This window comes from Herpailurus yagouaroundi, unplaced genomic scaffold, assembly GCF_014898765.1.
Source record: "Herpailurus yagouaroundi ecotype Mexico unplaced genomic scaffold, PumYag 250, whole genome shotgun sequence".
Taxonomy (NCBI): Eukaryota; Metazoa; Chordata; class Mammalia; order Carnivora; family Felidae; genus Herpailurus; species Herpailurus yagouaroundi.
The window spans coordinates 8,932,139-8,949,321 of NW_024412467.1; the positions used below are offsets into that span (position 1 = coordinate 8,932,139).

At 43.8% G+C, this 17,183-nt stretch overlaps 1 protein-coding gene across 1 annotated transcript in view; it reads left to right on the plus strand.

Moving 5' to 3' along the window:
* KIF13A (kinesin family member 13A) overlaps positions 1-17,183 on the plus strand; it is a 270,175-nt gene that overhangs the window by 213,656 nt on the left and 39,336 nt on the right. The window contains exons 19-25 of the mRNA XM_040460494.1: positions 1,717-1,836; positions 6,000-6,213; positions 10,689-10,851; positions 12,821-12,961; positions 13,849-13,998; positions 15,420-15,581; positions 16,302-16,475. Coding sequence (XP_040316428.1) covers positions 1,717-1,836; positions 6,000-6,213; positions 10,689-10,851; positions 12,821-12,961; positions 13,849-13,998; positions 15,420-15,581; positions 16,302-16,475 — 1,124 coding nt within the window. The remainder of the gene's footprint in view (positions 1-1,716; positions 1,837-5,999; positions 6,214-10,688; positions 10,852-12,820; positions 12,962-13,848; positions 13,999-15,419; positions 15,582-16,301; positions 16,476-17,183) is intronic.

The following is a 17,183-nucleotide window of genomic DNA, read 5'->3' on the forward strand; positions in this document are numbered from 1 at the left end:
GAAGAGATTTCCTTAAAGCATCATTTCTAGATCCCTTGATCCAGAAAGTTTTCAATGTTTGTTTTAAAATTCTTCTCTGTATCTAAAAGGAAATCCTTTACCTCTTCATAAACACTTAACGTGCATTCAGTAAAATCCATATCACATTCTGTCTTGATGGCTGTTTTATAAATGTGCCCCTTCATTTTCCATCTCTCGGTCTTCTCATCTCCAGGCTTGTGCCTGGAAACTAGAAACAGGACAGCAAAGTTCTTCTGTTACCAGGTACAAGGCAGCATTTCTTGGACCAGAACTGTGTGACAACAAGTATAGCTGAGGCTACATTCAGGAGCCCCTGAGATGAGAAAGTCCGATCTCACTGTCCCATTCAGCTGTTCTTTGAGTACCTAAGGATCATCCCCAACTTGAACCAGGGAGGACCTCCAGGAGCCTCTGCTGGCCGTGGTGCAGGGAGAGCATTGTTTTCTCAGTCGGGCTCTCCCTTGAAAATGTTGACTTTTGCCCTCTATCTTTGAACCAGCCTATCTAGAAGAATGTGAGCATGGCTGGAGAAAGTCGGTCAGATCTCTGGCTTCTCAAATTGGGGATTTTGGGGGCGCCTGGGTGGCGCAGTCGGTTAAGCGCCTGACTTCAGCCAGGTGACGATCTCGCTGTCCGTGAGTTCGAGCCCCGCGTCGGGCTCTGGGCTGATGGCTCGGAGCCTGGAGCCTGTTTCTGATTCTGTGTCTCCCTCTCTCTCTGACCCTCCCCCGTTCATGCTCTGTCTCTCTCCCAAAAATAAATAAACGTTGAAAAAAAAAAATTGGGGATTCTGTTGCAGGAATAAAGACTCTGACCGTTTTATCTCTGGATTTTTAGCCCCAAGGACTCCCTCTTTTCAATTATAGAAATGAAGCCTGAAGAAAAGGCTAGATGGAGGAGCAAGTGTGATGCATTCATATGAAGAATATAGAACAATCCCAGAAAATAACATCAGTGAGACTGGGGAAACAGATTAGCTGCTGGGGCTTTGGACGCTGCACCCCAGGGTACACCATAGCTAGGGGTCAGTGTACTCTGCTACTTAGTCGCCCAGTTGGGGGGAATCCCAAAAGACATTCCAAAGTGATATTGAGACACCAGCATCACATTGATGGCCCATTTTACAACATGCCTGAGCAACAAGTCTCCTGTGAGTAATTTTTGGAAGCCCCAGTGGATACAGGGTGTGACAGGAGGGTGTGGGCTCCATTTCAGGTGCAGGAACACCCATTGGAAGAGCCTTATTTCTCTACATGAGATTACAGAGTTCCAGATGTCTCTGTTCTCTAACTGCAGAGTATCCTGGGGGTAGCAGTGGAATCCTCTGTTGTCCCACATCGTAGATTTCTAATTTTATTCAATCACTACCTTCCTATCATATTTATAGTAAACCCCTGAATAACAGATGAGTACTTAGTAAGTATTTGTTAATTCCTCCAATCCTCTTAGCCAAACCAATTAGTCACCAGTGACCTGCCTCATGGTATTAACATGAGTTATCCATTTGTATTTAGATCAAGCCTTGTTCTCCAGTGTTGATTTTATCTACTTAAAAATAGTGTTTCCCCCTCCCCACACTTCACCCAATTCCACAGGTAAGGGGAGCTTGCCTATGGGGCACACAGGACGTGCCCTGACTCAGTGCTGAAATGCTGGTGGCCCAATGGTATTCACGCAATTCACCTCTACCGCTAGGTGGTTTCCCGATAATAAGCCTGTCTGCCTGGTGGTCGTCCCCCTGGTGGTCGTATTTGAAGATTCTCTTCCCTCTCATGTGGTTTCAGACGAAGCTCCTTCACAAACACTGGGAAAGAGGTTTTCACTGATTGTGACGTTAGCATGGGGGAGCTTGACCGGGTTTTAGCAGTGCTGCTGACTGATGCTTGTGCTACCTGCTTTGGCAAGACTCCAACTAACTCGATTGGGAAGAAGCTGAAGTTTTTTGCCTGACAGAAGCACTCTGAGGCATTCCTGACTGAGGAATGTGCCTTTTTAAACTGCGACCCCTTCCTCCCCAGGTCCCAACTCCATTGCCTTCCCATTAGTTAAAATCTAGTAGCCATTGTGTCCCTTATACATCCAACAGCACAAAAGTGCGATTGGTATCATTGGTACGATGACTAATGTCTTTATGACTGTTGACAGCAGAGCTGTTCAGGACATTGTACTTGCGGGTGGAGATTTACCTGCATTAAGCGTAGAATGATGTATTTTCAAATTTCTAAAATAAATAATGACCTAAAACACAATTCATTGGAATTAAGAGTAGAAGCAAACCTCGTATCTGTGGACAATAATGGGTTCTTCCCCAGGGTTCAGAATAAGAATCAGGCACTCATCTGTCTTCACAGAGTCAATGGTAGCTCTAAAGTAAAGAGCAGTGAAGGGGCTGGTGAAGAGTCATTGAATTTATTCCATCTGGGATTAAAAGGTTAGTTTTTGTTTCTTGGGAGCTTTTTCCCCCAAAGGATCTACTTCCCTTCAATTTAGTGCATTGGGCATCTTGGTGTGAATGAATACCATCTATCACATAAATGCCTTCCAGCCTCTAACTATTGACACCCTCTCTTTTCTGTTCTTGGGACAGATAAATAAGTTTGAACACATTACATAGTTAACATACCAGGTAAAGAATAAACTAATGAAGAAGAGAGAACATGCTATGCCATAATAAATGCTATCATTCGTCTCTTCCTAAAACACCCACCTCTTTGGTATCGTGGCCTTAGGCACCAAGCTCCCTGAGTTTTAAAACCCTTCATTCAAGAGAAAGAAAATGATAAGGAATAAAATAAAACTGTAGGCAATGTTTTGATGGTTGATTGCTTGGTTGAGAATAGGCCAAGTAGTCTTTGGCTTCTGTCCTAGGCCATATCATAGAGTCAGGTTGACTTGCTGATTAGGATAATCTATTTTAAAAATATGCTGTATAGTGATAAAGGCTTGAAACTGGTTAATTAATTTGAAAAGATGATGTTATCGAATATGTCTAAGAGAAAGGTATTTCCAGACTTGGGTTGAGGTCAGAGGTTTAAAAAAGGAAAGGTAGACAGACAGAAACATCAGCTCCTGTATCTCTGCCTTGGCCCTGGATAGCATGGCCTGTCCCAGAGTCATGGGGCAGGCCTTACTGGGGATAGATGCTTTGAGTTGCTCTCTCTTCTGTATCTCCTGGTTGGTTTGTGGCCAGTGATGAAGCCTGGTGAATAGTAGGGTGTTACGTCATGGCAGCTGATAAAGCAGTTTAAAGCAACCTTGGTCACATGGCCCCTTCATTAGCACAGGACCTCAAGGGGAGATCCCCTCCACTTCTGCCATTTGGGACCATGTATATTTCTACACATCTCTGACTAACAAGGAGAAATGAGGATTAAATGTCTTATCTAGTGTCTTTTAGCAAAAATCCTAGAATGTTCTAAAACATTGTATTTTCCAGTGTTCTGTCTCTAGAAAAGATTCATAGACACTAAGGTAGGGCTCTTGGAAATCAGGCTCCATGTAAGTATAAATGAATGGCAAGGACCTTGTCCTTCCTTTTTAAACCTAGAGCCTGAAAGAGAAAAAACATGTACTGTTTGAGAAATCCATTTATTAAAAATTCTGGGGAACTTTTCTTTTCTAACCCTTACATTTAAAACTTCTTCAGACTTCTTCTTTACCATACTATTCATGTGTTTTTAATAAATTACAGGACTAGGTCAGAAGTTCAGATGCTTTGGAATACGTAGATATTCTACTCTATGGAAAAGGTCTTCCCTTTCCATGGTCTGTCTTTGTTTAAGAGTTTGGTATTTTGGGGAGCACCTGGGTGGCTCAGTCAGTTGAGTCTGTGACTTTGGCTTATGTTGTGATCTCTCAGTTTGTGAGTTTGAGCCCTGCGTCGGGCCCTCTGCTGTCGGCACAGAGCCCAGTTCAGATCCTCTGTCCCCCTCTCTCTGTCCCTCCTCTGCCCCCTCAAAAAACAAATATTAAAAAAAAGAAAGAGTGTCGTATTTTTAAGAGTTCATTTTCCATCAGATTTTCAAGTGATGTATTTTAGGGACCCCATATCAGAACTCTTGAAGAAAATTATTCTACTCTGAAAAAATGCCGAATTTTAGAATTTTATATAAGCAAAGAACAGTATTTTTTTTTTAATATCTACTCTTAAACAGAGTACAAGTTCTGAGCAAAACATTGGAGATAAGAATACTGTATCAGTCAATTACTAACTTGATGTCCTCCTCCCAGATAGTTCGCTCTGCTCTGAGTCCAAAACCTGGCTCTGTCGCTCATTAGCTCTGTGATCTTAGGTCAGCATCTTTAAAATGGGAATGCTTGGGGCGCCTGGGTGGCGCAGTCAGTTAGGCGTCCGAATTCAGCCAGGTCACGGTCTCGCGGTCCGTGAGTTCGAGCCCCGCGTCAGGCTCTGGGCCGATGGCTCAGAGCCTGGAGCCTGTTTCTGATTCTGTGTCTCCCTCTCTCTCTGACCCTCCCCCGTTCATGCTTTGTCTCTCTCTATCCCAAAAATTAATAAAAACGTTGAAAAAAAATTTTTTTTAAAAAAAATAAAATGGGAATGCTATCCACCCTTAGTTTGTTGCAAGGCGTTTACAAGATGATGCATGTAAAGGGCATATGCCTCTCCCTGAGTTGTAGCTGGTAGCTAGCAGAGTTATTATTGCCATGTGGTTGTTATTTTTATTAAAACAACTCACCTGTGCTCTGTATAGCTAGTGATTTTTTTAATTGCTTTCTACTTTTTGTTTTATATAACTTAACCTTATTTGTTAAGCTAACATCTTGCTGTTCATGTAGAAAATTAGTATAACTTACATGTGTATTTCACAAATTGATAGAGTCTTCTGGAAAAGTCCATCAGTAGCCATCATTGGGTGGTATTTTTATACCCTCTTGTTATCCTCATTTCCCACTCTTAACCTTGGAAGTTAAACTGAGAGTCAAGAAGTGGGAATATAACATGAATGTCACAATTTGAATGACAGGCAAGGGTATGAACTCCAGGCCAGTCTGGGAATAGGAACACATCTACCCCACATCTCGTGTACTTGAAGGACATATTCACCGTGTTGGTGGTTTTCTTACTTGCCATCCAGATAGTCTGACCTGTTGTTTCCCTAGAGTCCACTCACTTAGAGACGCCCATAACTTTCTCCTTTGAACATATGGTCAGTGCCTTCATCTTTCTCCACAGCATCCAGGTCAGTGGTCATTACCAAGCTAATGTCCTGCCACAGCCAGGGAGCCCTACCTACACTACAGCCACCGCTACCCATGGTCGTGGACTTTGAACAACGTATATCTATCTATAATTATTCACCACGTGTATGTTGCTGATCTCTCGATCTGCAAAAACAGAAAGTAAAAAAGAGCCTTTGAGTTTTGCGAGTGAACTCCCCCTCCCCTCCCCCTTCTTTCTCCTTTTCTTTTCTTTTTTGGAGGTGAATTGCCTTCTTGAATATCAGCACCTGAGAAATGGCCAGACCATATACTCAATATTTTCAAACACGTTCAATGATCTACAAGATCCCCCCCCTCCCGCCACATTATAGAAATTCAGGAGTCATAAGATTTGTGGTTAGAATCAGAACTAAATGGGCATAGAAATGGACTACCATAAAAATGAAATCCTGTGTGGCTCTCTCTTGGAAGCCGTCTCAGGTTTCATGAAATTTTTCTCAGTGGGTCGAAGCCCGTTCCCTCTACTACCTGTTTAGAGTGGATTAATGATCCATGTAAACGTGAGCTCATCAAATTGAAGAAACGCAGTAGATGTGGGGAATGTTTACACGCAGGACATTTATCTGAAATGTTAATTAAAAGGTGGGTGGGAGGATGCCCCTCAGGCCCCTCCGAGAAGGCATCTGCAAAGACTAGCTTCCGAGCCAGGAGATGGTTCCTGCCTGAAGAGGCACCTGGCGGGCTGCCCTGTCGTAGCCACCCCCGAAGACACCTTGCCTTGTCTCTTGGCTCACCAGATCCAGTGCAAAATGTGGTTCAGGTCCTGGAGAAACAGTACCTGGAAGAAAAGCGGAGCGCCCTGGAGGAGCAGCGGCTCATGTACGAGCGGGAGCTGGAGCGGCTCCGCCAGCAGCTGTCCCCGGAGCGCCAGCCCCAGAGCAGCGGCCCTGACCGCCTGGCCTACAGCAACCAGACGGCTCAGCAGAAGGTGACCCAGTGGGCAGAGGAGAGGTAAGAATGGGACCCCGGTGACCCAGAGGCCCGGCTCCAGGGCCTTGGAGCTTTGGGCGAGGCATGTGAAGGTGAGGACAGACCTAAGCAAGGAAGGAAGTCTTAGTCCTGTGTCTGGTCATTAGCAATCGCCTTTTCCTGTCAGAGATTCTGTCCATCCTCAGTATGCTTACTGGGATGTTAGTCATTAAAGACCATCCCTCCCCCCTTACCCTTCGATAAAAATGGCACCAGGTTACAGTATCATTGTTGTGGGGCTCCTGGGTGGCTCAGTCAGTTAAGCATCCAACTCTTGATTTTGGCTCAGGTCACCATCTCCTGGTTCATGGGTTCGAGCCCCCCATCAGGCTCCTCACTGACAATACAGAGCCTGCTTGGCATTCTCTCTCTCTCCCTCTGTCTCTGTCCCTCTCCGCTTGCACTCCTTCTCTCTCTCAAAATAAATAAGTACAACTTAAAAAAATATATAAGTATTAAAAAAAAAAAGAATACCGTTGTTAGATATTGAAGTAGAGAAAGTTGGGATTGTTCTTTAGCATAAAACCGTTTCTTATTTTAAATTTCCCTTACTTTGGAGTCTCTTTAAATACAACTATGATATTAAGAAATCTAAATGTGAATTTTCAAAATTTGTGACTTAAAAAAATTTATATCAGGGGCACCTGAGTGGCTCAGTCAGTTGAACATCCGACTTCAGCCTAGGTCATGATCTCGTGGTTCGTGGGTTTGAGCCCACGACAGCTCAGAGCCTGGAGCCTGCTTCAGGCTCTCTCTGCCCCTTTCTCTGCCCCTCCCCTGCTTGCGCTCTGTTTCTGTCTCTCAAAAATAAATAAACATTAAAAAATGCTTTTAAATAAAAAAAATATTTATCTCGGAACTGAGGTAGTGGTGGAGGAAACATCATCACCCGTGAGGATAGTAAATTATTACTGAGTTCTGTCGTGTTCTCACTGCAGTCTAAGCATGATGCTGATTTAGCACTCCCAGCAGCAGTGTGCAGTGGGAACAATTATCTCTGTCCTGAAGATAGGGCACTCAGTTTACATATATCCTCCTCAGTAACCCACCTGGCCCCTGAAAAGGCCAGCATCTGAACCCAGATCTATGAGTCCCATTACTAACTCGTATGTTGTTACGATAATCTTAGTAACGAAAGTAGCACCTGACGTTTTCAGAGCATTTACCAGGTGCCAGGCACTAAGTGCTTTACATGTGTCCATCTCATCTTCACAACCGCTACTATATTTTATCATTTGTACCCCACTTCACACATGAGGAACCAGGCTGAGAGGTTGAATGATTCACCCAAAGTCATTCAGCTGGTAACTTACGACTGCGGGATCAAAGCCATCACTCCTGGGCCGGTACTCTCATTCTTTCAGCCACACTGCATCTCTCACAAGCAATGAGATGCTTAAACCTGAGCCACATTCAGGGAAGAAGAAGAAGAGGGAGAAAAGGGAGCCCTAGCCTGCACAACAGGCTTGCTGCGGTAACGCACTTGATCGTCCTAAAGTAAGAGAAAAGAGTCCGTTGCGTTTTCCCCAGGAGCTTTCTGCTCATCTGTCTGGATACCAAAGTATGAAGATTTATCCTACTTGTAACACATTACTCTTTATCTTTTACTGTGCCTGGGTAAAAGAGACAAAGGTTATCAGATAATGCTTTTTCTGAAGAGCTGCCTTTTCCACCTTTACTGTGAACCTGTGACTTTACTCTAATAACAGCGAGCTTGAAGGTAATTGGTGTGACTGGACCCACTGATACCCTTTCTCCCTACTTACTTCTTGTGTACTGAAGATTGTAAAAGACAAAAACAGAAAGATGCAACAGAAAAGGTAGATTTTTGTTTTGTTTTAAAAGTATTTTGTAATGCTTATTTATTTTTGAGAGAGAGAGAGAGAGAGAGACAGAGCATGAACAGAGGAGGGGCAGAAAGAGAGGGAAACAAGGGTGCCTGGGTGGCTCAGTTGGTGAAGCGTCTGACTTTGGCTCAGGTCATGATCTCATGGTTTGTGAGTTCAAGCCTCGCATCGGGCTCTGCGCTGACAGCTCAGAGCCTGGAGCCTGCTTTGGATTCTGTCTCCCTCTCTCTCTGCCCCTCCCCTGCTCACGCTCTGTCTCTCTCTGTCTCAAAAATAAATAAACATTTAAAAAAATTTTTTTAATAAAAAAATTAAAAAAAAGAAAGAGAGGGAAACACAGAATCTGAAGCAGGCTCCAGGCTCTGAGCTGTCAGTACAGAGCCTGGCATGGGGCTTGAACTCATGAACCATGAGATCACGACCTGAGCCAACGTCGGATGCTTAACCGTTGTTTTTAATGATTGTACTTTTTCCGTCAAGTGTTAAAAAATTTTTTTTCCGCTCAATTCCAGATTGATTCTCTTTGAGGCTCTAATTCTTAGAAGGAAGGAGAGTAGCAAGGATGATATTTGGAGCTGTCATTCAAGGAGATGAGAATGCTACAATACGGATTTCACCAGGGTCACTGGATAAAATTAAGATGTCGTTAATGATGGGCTGTTATATTAGAAGCTGGGACTCTTACCTAAATAAGTGTTGATGGCTTGTGAAATATCAAAGGACTCATACCTAAGTAAAGGTTGTGGGGCTGAAAATCAAGTATATTTAAGAGCTAGTGAGAATTACAAAGAAAACCAGAGATGTAGTTACTCTTTCTGCAAACTTGCAATGTATCATAGAGCAAGATATAAATATGTGAAAATTACATCACAATAGTCCGTTAAAAAACAGTTTTATCCAACAATAGGAAGTGTTTCAACCACATAATTATCCCTCTGTCATTGATCCCTCATCTGAAAATAACTTCCAGGAGCAGGAAATCAGCTTCATTCATTGAAGTGTTCCCAGTGCCTAGAACAGTGGTGTCTTTGGTAGGTGCTTTGCGAGTATTGACTGTGTGAAATTACTGAAGTGATAAGTGTGTGTGTGCTTGGGCAGGAAGCACAGTAAGGGAGGTGGTGGTTAGTAGAGGGTGGGACCCCCATGCTGTGGGGCTTCTGCTGCAACTTCATGGAGGATGAAGGACTTCAGGCGAGTTTGAAGGGTGGACACTGGACGGGCAGACAGAAGGCGGGAAGCATTTGGATGGGCACGCGGGCACAAACAAATGAGAAACCGTGGAGAAGAGGAAGGTGTTTTGCGGATTGCATGAGAGCTGTTTTGTTTGCTCCGAGAGGTGAGTTGTATAGGAGTAGGGAGAGCGAAGTCCAAAGCTGTCCGGTAGGGCACACAGGTGCCTGCAGATTTATCCCAAGCGGGGAGAGGAGGTTTTGAACTGAGGGCTGGCCTGAGACAGGCAGGGGTTTGTGTGACTGGTGGTGTCAGAGAAAGAGCCTGGGGGCTTTGAGGCTACCAGGGGTTATGAAAGCAGTAGAGAGATTTAGGGGATATTTAAAAGGAAAAATCCACAGAAGGCTTTTTTTCTGGATGTTGTAGAAAAGAGAAAAGACTGAGCTGGCTGAAAAAGGGTCAAGTCCAGGGAACTGAAAAAAAATGGTATCGCCTAGGAGAACCAGACAGACAGGATCAGTGTGCCATACGTGTTAGGGTGACTTCAGATTAACATCTTTGCAGGTGCCTCAGTGTCACTTTTGAGGTGATGAGAAAGGGGTAGAGACTGGGTATTCCAAGCTCCCCATTTTCCTATGAAGTAAGGGCAGGGGGTGTATAAATGGTAGAAAAGAGAAGGTAGATAAGCATTCTGCTAGTCTGGATTACCTTTGAACCCACCTGTGGAACCAGAACTCTTCCTTTCATTCAGTGGGTACTTCGGGGGTTTCCCACAATGGGCCGTGCACCTGACCACACAGTTTTCCCCCTGGGGTGCCTGCAGCTCCATAGGGGACACAGACATCAGTCAAATAATTACACAAATAAATGAGAAATTATAAATACAACACATCTACAGAGGCAAAAGATGTGGGGACTGAGAGGGCACGTAATGGCACATAATAATGTCCTATTCAGCCTCAGAACGTTGGAGAAGGTCTTATCAGGAGGTGCTCTTGTGTGGACTTGAGGAAAGAATTCCTGCTAGCACAGAAGTCCCACTTCTTGCCTTTTACCAACTGAAGAAATCATGTGGAACACTTTCTCCTTATGGACTCCAGATTTCTGTCCCCTGCCCCATTCCCCTCCCCACCAGCCCCAGAAGCACACAAAAAGTCGTAATCAGTTCTTTTCCCTAAAGGATTCCTTTATTGGTCTTTTGGCAACAGCATATTAAAATAGAAGTTTTCAGATGTTAGGGGATTTAAAACATGGTTTTTAGTTAAGTCCCTCTACATATTTGCTCCTCATCAGCCGTGACCAACAGGAAAAAAAAAATGGTTGAAAAATATTGCCTGGAAGGAGTTGCCTACCACTTTCTAAGAATACGACTCACTTAGAAGCAGAATTGGTTTCCTTTTCTTTTCGGAGTTTCTCATTTCCTTTTCTGCTACCCCACAGGGATGAGCTCTTCCGCCAAAGCTTGGCAAAACTTCGCGAGCAGCTTGTGAAAGCCAATACCTTGGTAAGGGAGGCAAACTTCTTAGCTGAGGAAATGAGCAAGCTCACTGACTACCAGGTGACTCTGCAGATCCCTGCTGCAAACCTCAGTGCCAACAGAAAGGTAAGAGTGCTTCAAAAAAAAAAAAAAGAGAGAGAGAGAGTAAAATGTACAACAGTATGTACTATAAGACAGCAGACAAACCTGACACCCTAAAGAACATCTGTGAGGGGCACCTGGGTGGCTCAGTCGGTTAAGCATCCGACTTCGGCTCAGGTCATGATCTCGTGGTCCGTGAGTTCGAGCCCCGTGTCGGGCTCTCTGCTGACTGCTCAGAGCCTGGACCCTGCCTCGGATTCTGTGTCTCCCTCTCTCTCTGACCCTCCCCCGTTCATGCTCTGTCTCTCTCTGTCTCAAAAATAAATAAACGTTAAAAAAATTAAAAAAAAAATCTGTGAGGAGATGCTGATATGAGCCGGAGTATTTATTCTTTTTAAGACTTCCTATCTACTAATATAACATTGTATGTCAACTCTACTTCAACAGTAAAAATTTTAAAAAAAATTTCCTCTATAGACCCCCCCCCCGGGTAAGGATGCCCTGGGATGTGTTAAAACTAGAAATATATATAAGTAATTCCTCTTTTCTCTGTCGTGTAAACGCCCCCTTCTGGAATGGGGGGATAGGTGCCAATTTCAGAAAGGATTCTACAAGAAAGGAAGGCTTGTTGGGGTATCTGGGTGGCTCAGTTGGTTGAGCATCTAACTTGGGCTCAGGTTATGATCTCACAGCTCGTGAGTTCGAGCCCTGCATCGGGCTCTGTGCTGACAGCTCGGGACCTGGAGCCTGCTTCGGATTCTGTATCTCCCTCTGTCTCTGCCCCTAACCCACTTGCATTCTGTCTCTGTCTCTCTCAAAAATAAATAAACATTAAAAAAAATTTTAAAGTAGAAAGGAAAGCTTGTATAATACCTTTTTTCTGTGCACAGAATGACTCTTTGCAGCCTTTGGGAGGTTTCCTGTCATTTCAACTCGAAGAATATTTCTTTTAAGGAGAAACTTCAAAAGACAATAATTTTGCATCCATTTATGTTTCCCCTGGCAAGCAAGCTAGAAACGAGTCAGGAAGGATTTCATTACTCTTTCTGCATTTTAGTACTTTGACCAAGCAGTTCTTTGAGAAATTTATGCTAAGTCCATAGTCATAGAAATATTCATAAAGAGGGGCACCTGGGTGGCTCAGTTAAGCATCTGACTTCTGCTCAGGTCATGATCTCACAGTTCATGAGTTTGAGCCACACATTAGGCTTGCTGCTATCAGAAAAGAACCCACTTCATATTTTCTGCCCCTCCCCCCTCTCAAAAATAAACTTAAAAAAAAATTCATAAAGATCATGTGCTTTTTATACAAGGATGCTTATCATAATGGCCTTTATAATAGCAAAAATTTAAAATAGTCATGATGTCAAACAATAGAATAATTGATCAAACCAGTGTGCATCCATAAAATAGATTTCTATGTTTCCATTAAAAATTGTGAGGGGTGCCTGGGTGGCGCAGTCGGTTAAGCGTCCGACTTCAGCCAGGTCACGATCTCGCGGTCCGTGAGTTCGAGCCCCGCGTCGGGCTCTGGGCTGATGGCTCAGAGCCTGGAGCCTGTTTCCGATTCTGTGTCTCCCTCTCTCTCTGCCCCTCCCCCGTTCATGCTCTGTCTCTCTCTGTCCCAAAAATAAATAAACGTTGAAAAAAAAATTTTTTTTTTAAAAATTGTGTCTGTGAAGAATATTTAATAGCACAAGAAGGTGATCATAAGATAAAAACTGTGGAGGGAGGATCGGGATAGGAAATTTAGTTTTGTTTGGTTCTGATTATGATAAAAAAAAACAAACAAACATGCACGGGTATACCTATAGAAAATGGAAAATAAGCCAGAATATTCCCACTGTGGTAGAATTTCATCTTCTTTCTGTATATGTTTTCTTCACACTCGCTGCTTCCTAATAATATATATTGCTGTAACAATCTAAGAAGTCATAACAAGACTTCATTTGGTTTCATTTGATTTGTTGTTTTTGTTTCCTTCATTCTGCAGAGAGGAGCAATCGTGAGTGAGCCAGCTATCCAAGTGCGGAGGAAAGGAAAGAGCACCCAAGTTTGGACCATCGAGAAGCTGGAGAATAAATTAATTGATATGAGAGACCTTTATCAAGAATGGAAGGAAAAAATTCCCGAGGTAAAAGAGACAAAATGGAAAGGAGATTGGGCCATGTTGAAAGCACAGAGTGTAAGTGATTTCACCATCAGAACGCACACATGCATGGCGGTGAATTTCTGTAGTCAAGCTTTGGACATCGATATTAGAAAAGTAATGTTGGGACACCTGCATGGCTCAGTCAGTTAAGCCTCCAACTCTTGATCTCAGGATCATGAGTTTGAACCCTGTGTTGGGCTCCATGCCCAGCATGGAGCCTACTTTTAAAAAAGGCAGGGCAGGGTGGGGGAAGTAAAGGAATGTAGAAGTGATCTTGAAAAAACTTCTAAGTTAGATGTTGGATCAGTCATAAAACATGTGATCCCCACACGGACAGAAACTAAATGAAGAGAACACATAACATGTTCTTATTTGGCTGCATTTTTGCTACATTCCAGGTGATATGAAATGGAACGAAGTAAGTCCGTGCTGTTTTGTCAGTGTTGTGACAAATCCACACGGATGGAGCCAGGTTGGATTTTTGTATTCATTAGCATATGTTCTGGCTCCCCTAGCTGTGATAATGGCTGGGGAGATTACGAAGAATAATTTTAAAAAGCACAATCCAGTTTTTGGATGCTAGTTATGGAAAAGACGACTCGGTGAAGGAAATGAGACAAAGCACAGGGAATGGAATGAAAAAGGCTATATGTGGGGTGTGATAGGGAAGACGAGGGTGTAATTGAGCAAGAGCCCCTCCTATATGCTACTTTTATTTATGTGACATGATTGTAATTTTTACTTCTTTTTAATTTCTCTGGATAAATGCTTTCTTCTTAAATCATTTTTGGGTGCTAGTTTTAAATAATATTATTCAAGTTGATATTTTGTTTCTTACTGGCTCCCCACCTGCCTACCCTACCCATCAGGCAAAGCGTCTCTATGGGAAACGAGGTGACCCTTTCTATGAAGCCCAAGAGAATCACAACCTAATTGGCGTGGCTAATGTGTTCTTGGAGTGTCTCTTCTATGATGTGAAACTTCAGTATGCAGTTCCTATCATCAGCCAGCAGGGGGAGGTAAGGACAAGCCAGCCTGGGAGGAAATTGACGGAAGTGGAAGGGAGTGTGTGTGTGTGTGTGTGTGTGTGTGTGTCTGATTTAAGTGATGCTCTTGAGGCAGATCTAGGGTGAATAGTCAGGATCATACTCTTTCTTCTCTACTAATATCAATAGAAACTCTCAAGATTAAATCATGGTTTTAAAAGATATTCATACCCATTTTTTAAATTTATGGTTCACAAGTTTTTTTGATTTTTGTTTTAATCAAATTAGAAATATTTTGGAAACCAGCTTCAACTCTGTTGCCATGTTCATCTCTCTTTTAATCTCTTACCTTTGTGATACATCCGAGTTCCTTCTCAGCCCCTATGTGGTCTTCACCAGATAGAACTTGGGAGCAAGTTGTAAATAAATAAACTTAAAAAAATAAATAAAAATGTGTTGATTCTCAAAAAATATTGAAAAAAAGCTTGAGAACCCACCTTACCTTTGAACTGATTTCTCCCATTTCCCCTTTCTCCCTCCTCTAACGGATTCCTCCATATTGGTCTCACTTGTCCAACGCCATCAGCTAATTTCTCTCAGGTGCTTGGTGCCAGTGCCAGTTGCTGTGTGGAGGTTGGGTCCATGCTACTTTTACAGTGGAGCCTCACGATTTAAGGTGATGGCAGCACTGTCCCCTTCATGACTCCAGCCATTGCAGCCTTGACCTGTGTCATGAAACATAACTTGGGCTAGTTGTAGCACTCTGAGGGAGCAAATTCTTGTCCTTTAATTCAGTTCTGTGCCAACAAGTGTAAGAGAGGCACCACTAAACTGGCACCTCTCCAGAGAACCACCAGGATGTTGAAGAAATTGTAAGCCTTTGTGGTTCCTCCTGGGATGCATCTCACTCCCTCTGCTCCAGTGTGAGTTACCCACCCATTGAAGAGAGCAGACACTCCATGAGCCTGGTGACCACGTCTTTTGGCTTATTGCGATAAATGCAGTGCTTAGTAGCACAGTTCGGGACATGCAGCCGATTTCTGGGTGAAGTTGTCTCATAACAACCCCCACGTGTATCTCTACTGCTTGTTTCGGTATTCCAACTGGGCAGGGATTAGATCAGATGAACGAATATACGAACATGGAAAATAGACAACTCCAGGTAGGATATGATAGCTGTCTTTACTCTGTTCCTGGGCTGCCTGTAAAGGGTAAGAGTGAAGATGACTCCAGAAGGCAAGTGGCAGAGAAGCAAATTTGGCTCAGAGTCAGGCAGGGTGACTGCAGGGGGTGAGAGATGGACTGGACCGGCTGTGGAAGGGGTGAGTTTCCCATGGCAGTAGGGGCGGGGCCGCTCACCTGCTCACCTGGGAGGTGGCTGCGTGCTCTCTGTCCAAGGTCAGGTTCCCTGCTGGATGCCTATTAACCCGCAGGCGCTCTGGTTCCTGTCGCAGGTTGCAGGGCGCCTCCATGTGGAAGTCATGCGAATTACAGGGGCCGTCCCGGAGCGCGTGGTGGAGGACGACTCTTCTGAGAACTCCAGCGAAGGTGGGAGCCTCGAGGTCACGGACATCAGCGGGGAGACTGTTCACCGAGTCAAGAAGCTGACTTGCCGGGTGAGGGGATGATGAGATGGATGGGTGCAGAGGAATGACCTTGTTCATGCCAAACAGTTCTGTTTTTCATAGAGCATCGTAAATGTTAACCTTCCTAACCGTAAATACAACGGTGGGCAGTACTTTCTCCAGAAGTATAGCACCCTTTCTGGTGACGCTTGATGAGATTTGAAAAGTCCATGTGTATTGGGGGCACCTGGGTGGCTCAGTCCGTTAAGCATCCGACTCTGGATTTCGGCTTAGGTCATGATCTCACGGTTGGTGGGATTGAGCCCCACGTTGGGCTCTAAGCTGACAGCTCGGAGCCTGTTTGGGTTTCTCTCTCTCCCTCTCTGCCCCTCCCCCTCTCCCTCAAAATAAATAAATAAACTTAAGAACATTAAAAAATAAAAGTCCATGTGTATCTGGCATGCGGGGGGTATGTATTGTTCAGTGAATCCTGCTTTTCCAATATAGGTTGCATCAAAAACTCAGTCACTAGGAAAATGTTGGAGGTGTGTGCCTTTGCCAGGTTTACACACGGTAGTTGTGGTATTCTGGTACAGATTTTTTGTAGGCGGAACCCTTGATGAAAGGATGCCAGATATTTTCAGATACCAAATGGATAACCGATTTATGTAGCTCTTAAATTTGAAGAGCTCTTACATTTGAAGCAATGCACAGTTTAATGTTTCCTTATGGGAGTTATATTGCCTTTTTTTTTTTTTTATATCTCTTCAGGTAAAAATTAAAGAGGCAACCGGGCTGCCCTTAAGCCTCTCAAATTTTGTCTTCTGTCAATACACATTCTGGGACCAGTGTGAATCCACAGTGGCTGCCCCAGTGGTGGACCCTGAGGTGCCTTCCCCCCAGTCCAGGGATGCCCAGTACACTGTGACGTTCTCTCACTGTAAGGTATGGGCACCATGAGGAAACGAGCTACACGGGAGGCAATGGACCTGGGTGCGGTTCAATACATAGAAGTTTCCCTGTAAGAATGTTTAGTAAATGTAATATGTGTCTTGGACTTTTTAACCTCAAAATGTATTTCGGTACAAATTCCAATAATTTAAAAGTATTTAAAATAAAATCTGAAAGGCCTCTACCTGAAATCTTACACCCTATGCCCTACAACTTTTATATGTGTGTGGTCAATGCATGTTCACACAAAAACGGGCATAGATACACTCTTACCATCACGCACGCATAACTTCTTTAAAAAAGTTTTTTACAAAAACTGTGGTCATATTATACATGTTGCAGAATTGCACCTTTTAATTTAATTTTTTTTTGTTTTATTTTATTTATTTTTTAAGTAGGCTTTACACCTAGCATGGAGCCCAGTGCAGGGCTTGAACTCACAACCCAGAGATCAAGACCTGAGCTGAGATTAAGAGTCAGACGCTTGGGGCGCCTGGGTGGCGCAGTCGGTTAGGCGTCCGACTTCAGCCAGGTCACGATCTCGCGGTCCGCGAGTTCGAGCCCCGCGTTGGGCTCTGGGCTGATGGCTCAGAGCCTGGAGCCTGTTTCCGATTCTGTGTCTCCCTCTCTCTCTGCCCCTCCCCCGTTCATGCTCTGTCTCTCTCTGTCCCAAAAATAATAAATAAACGTTGAAAAAAAAAA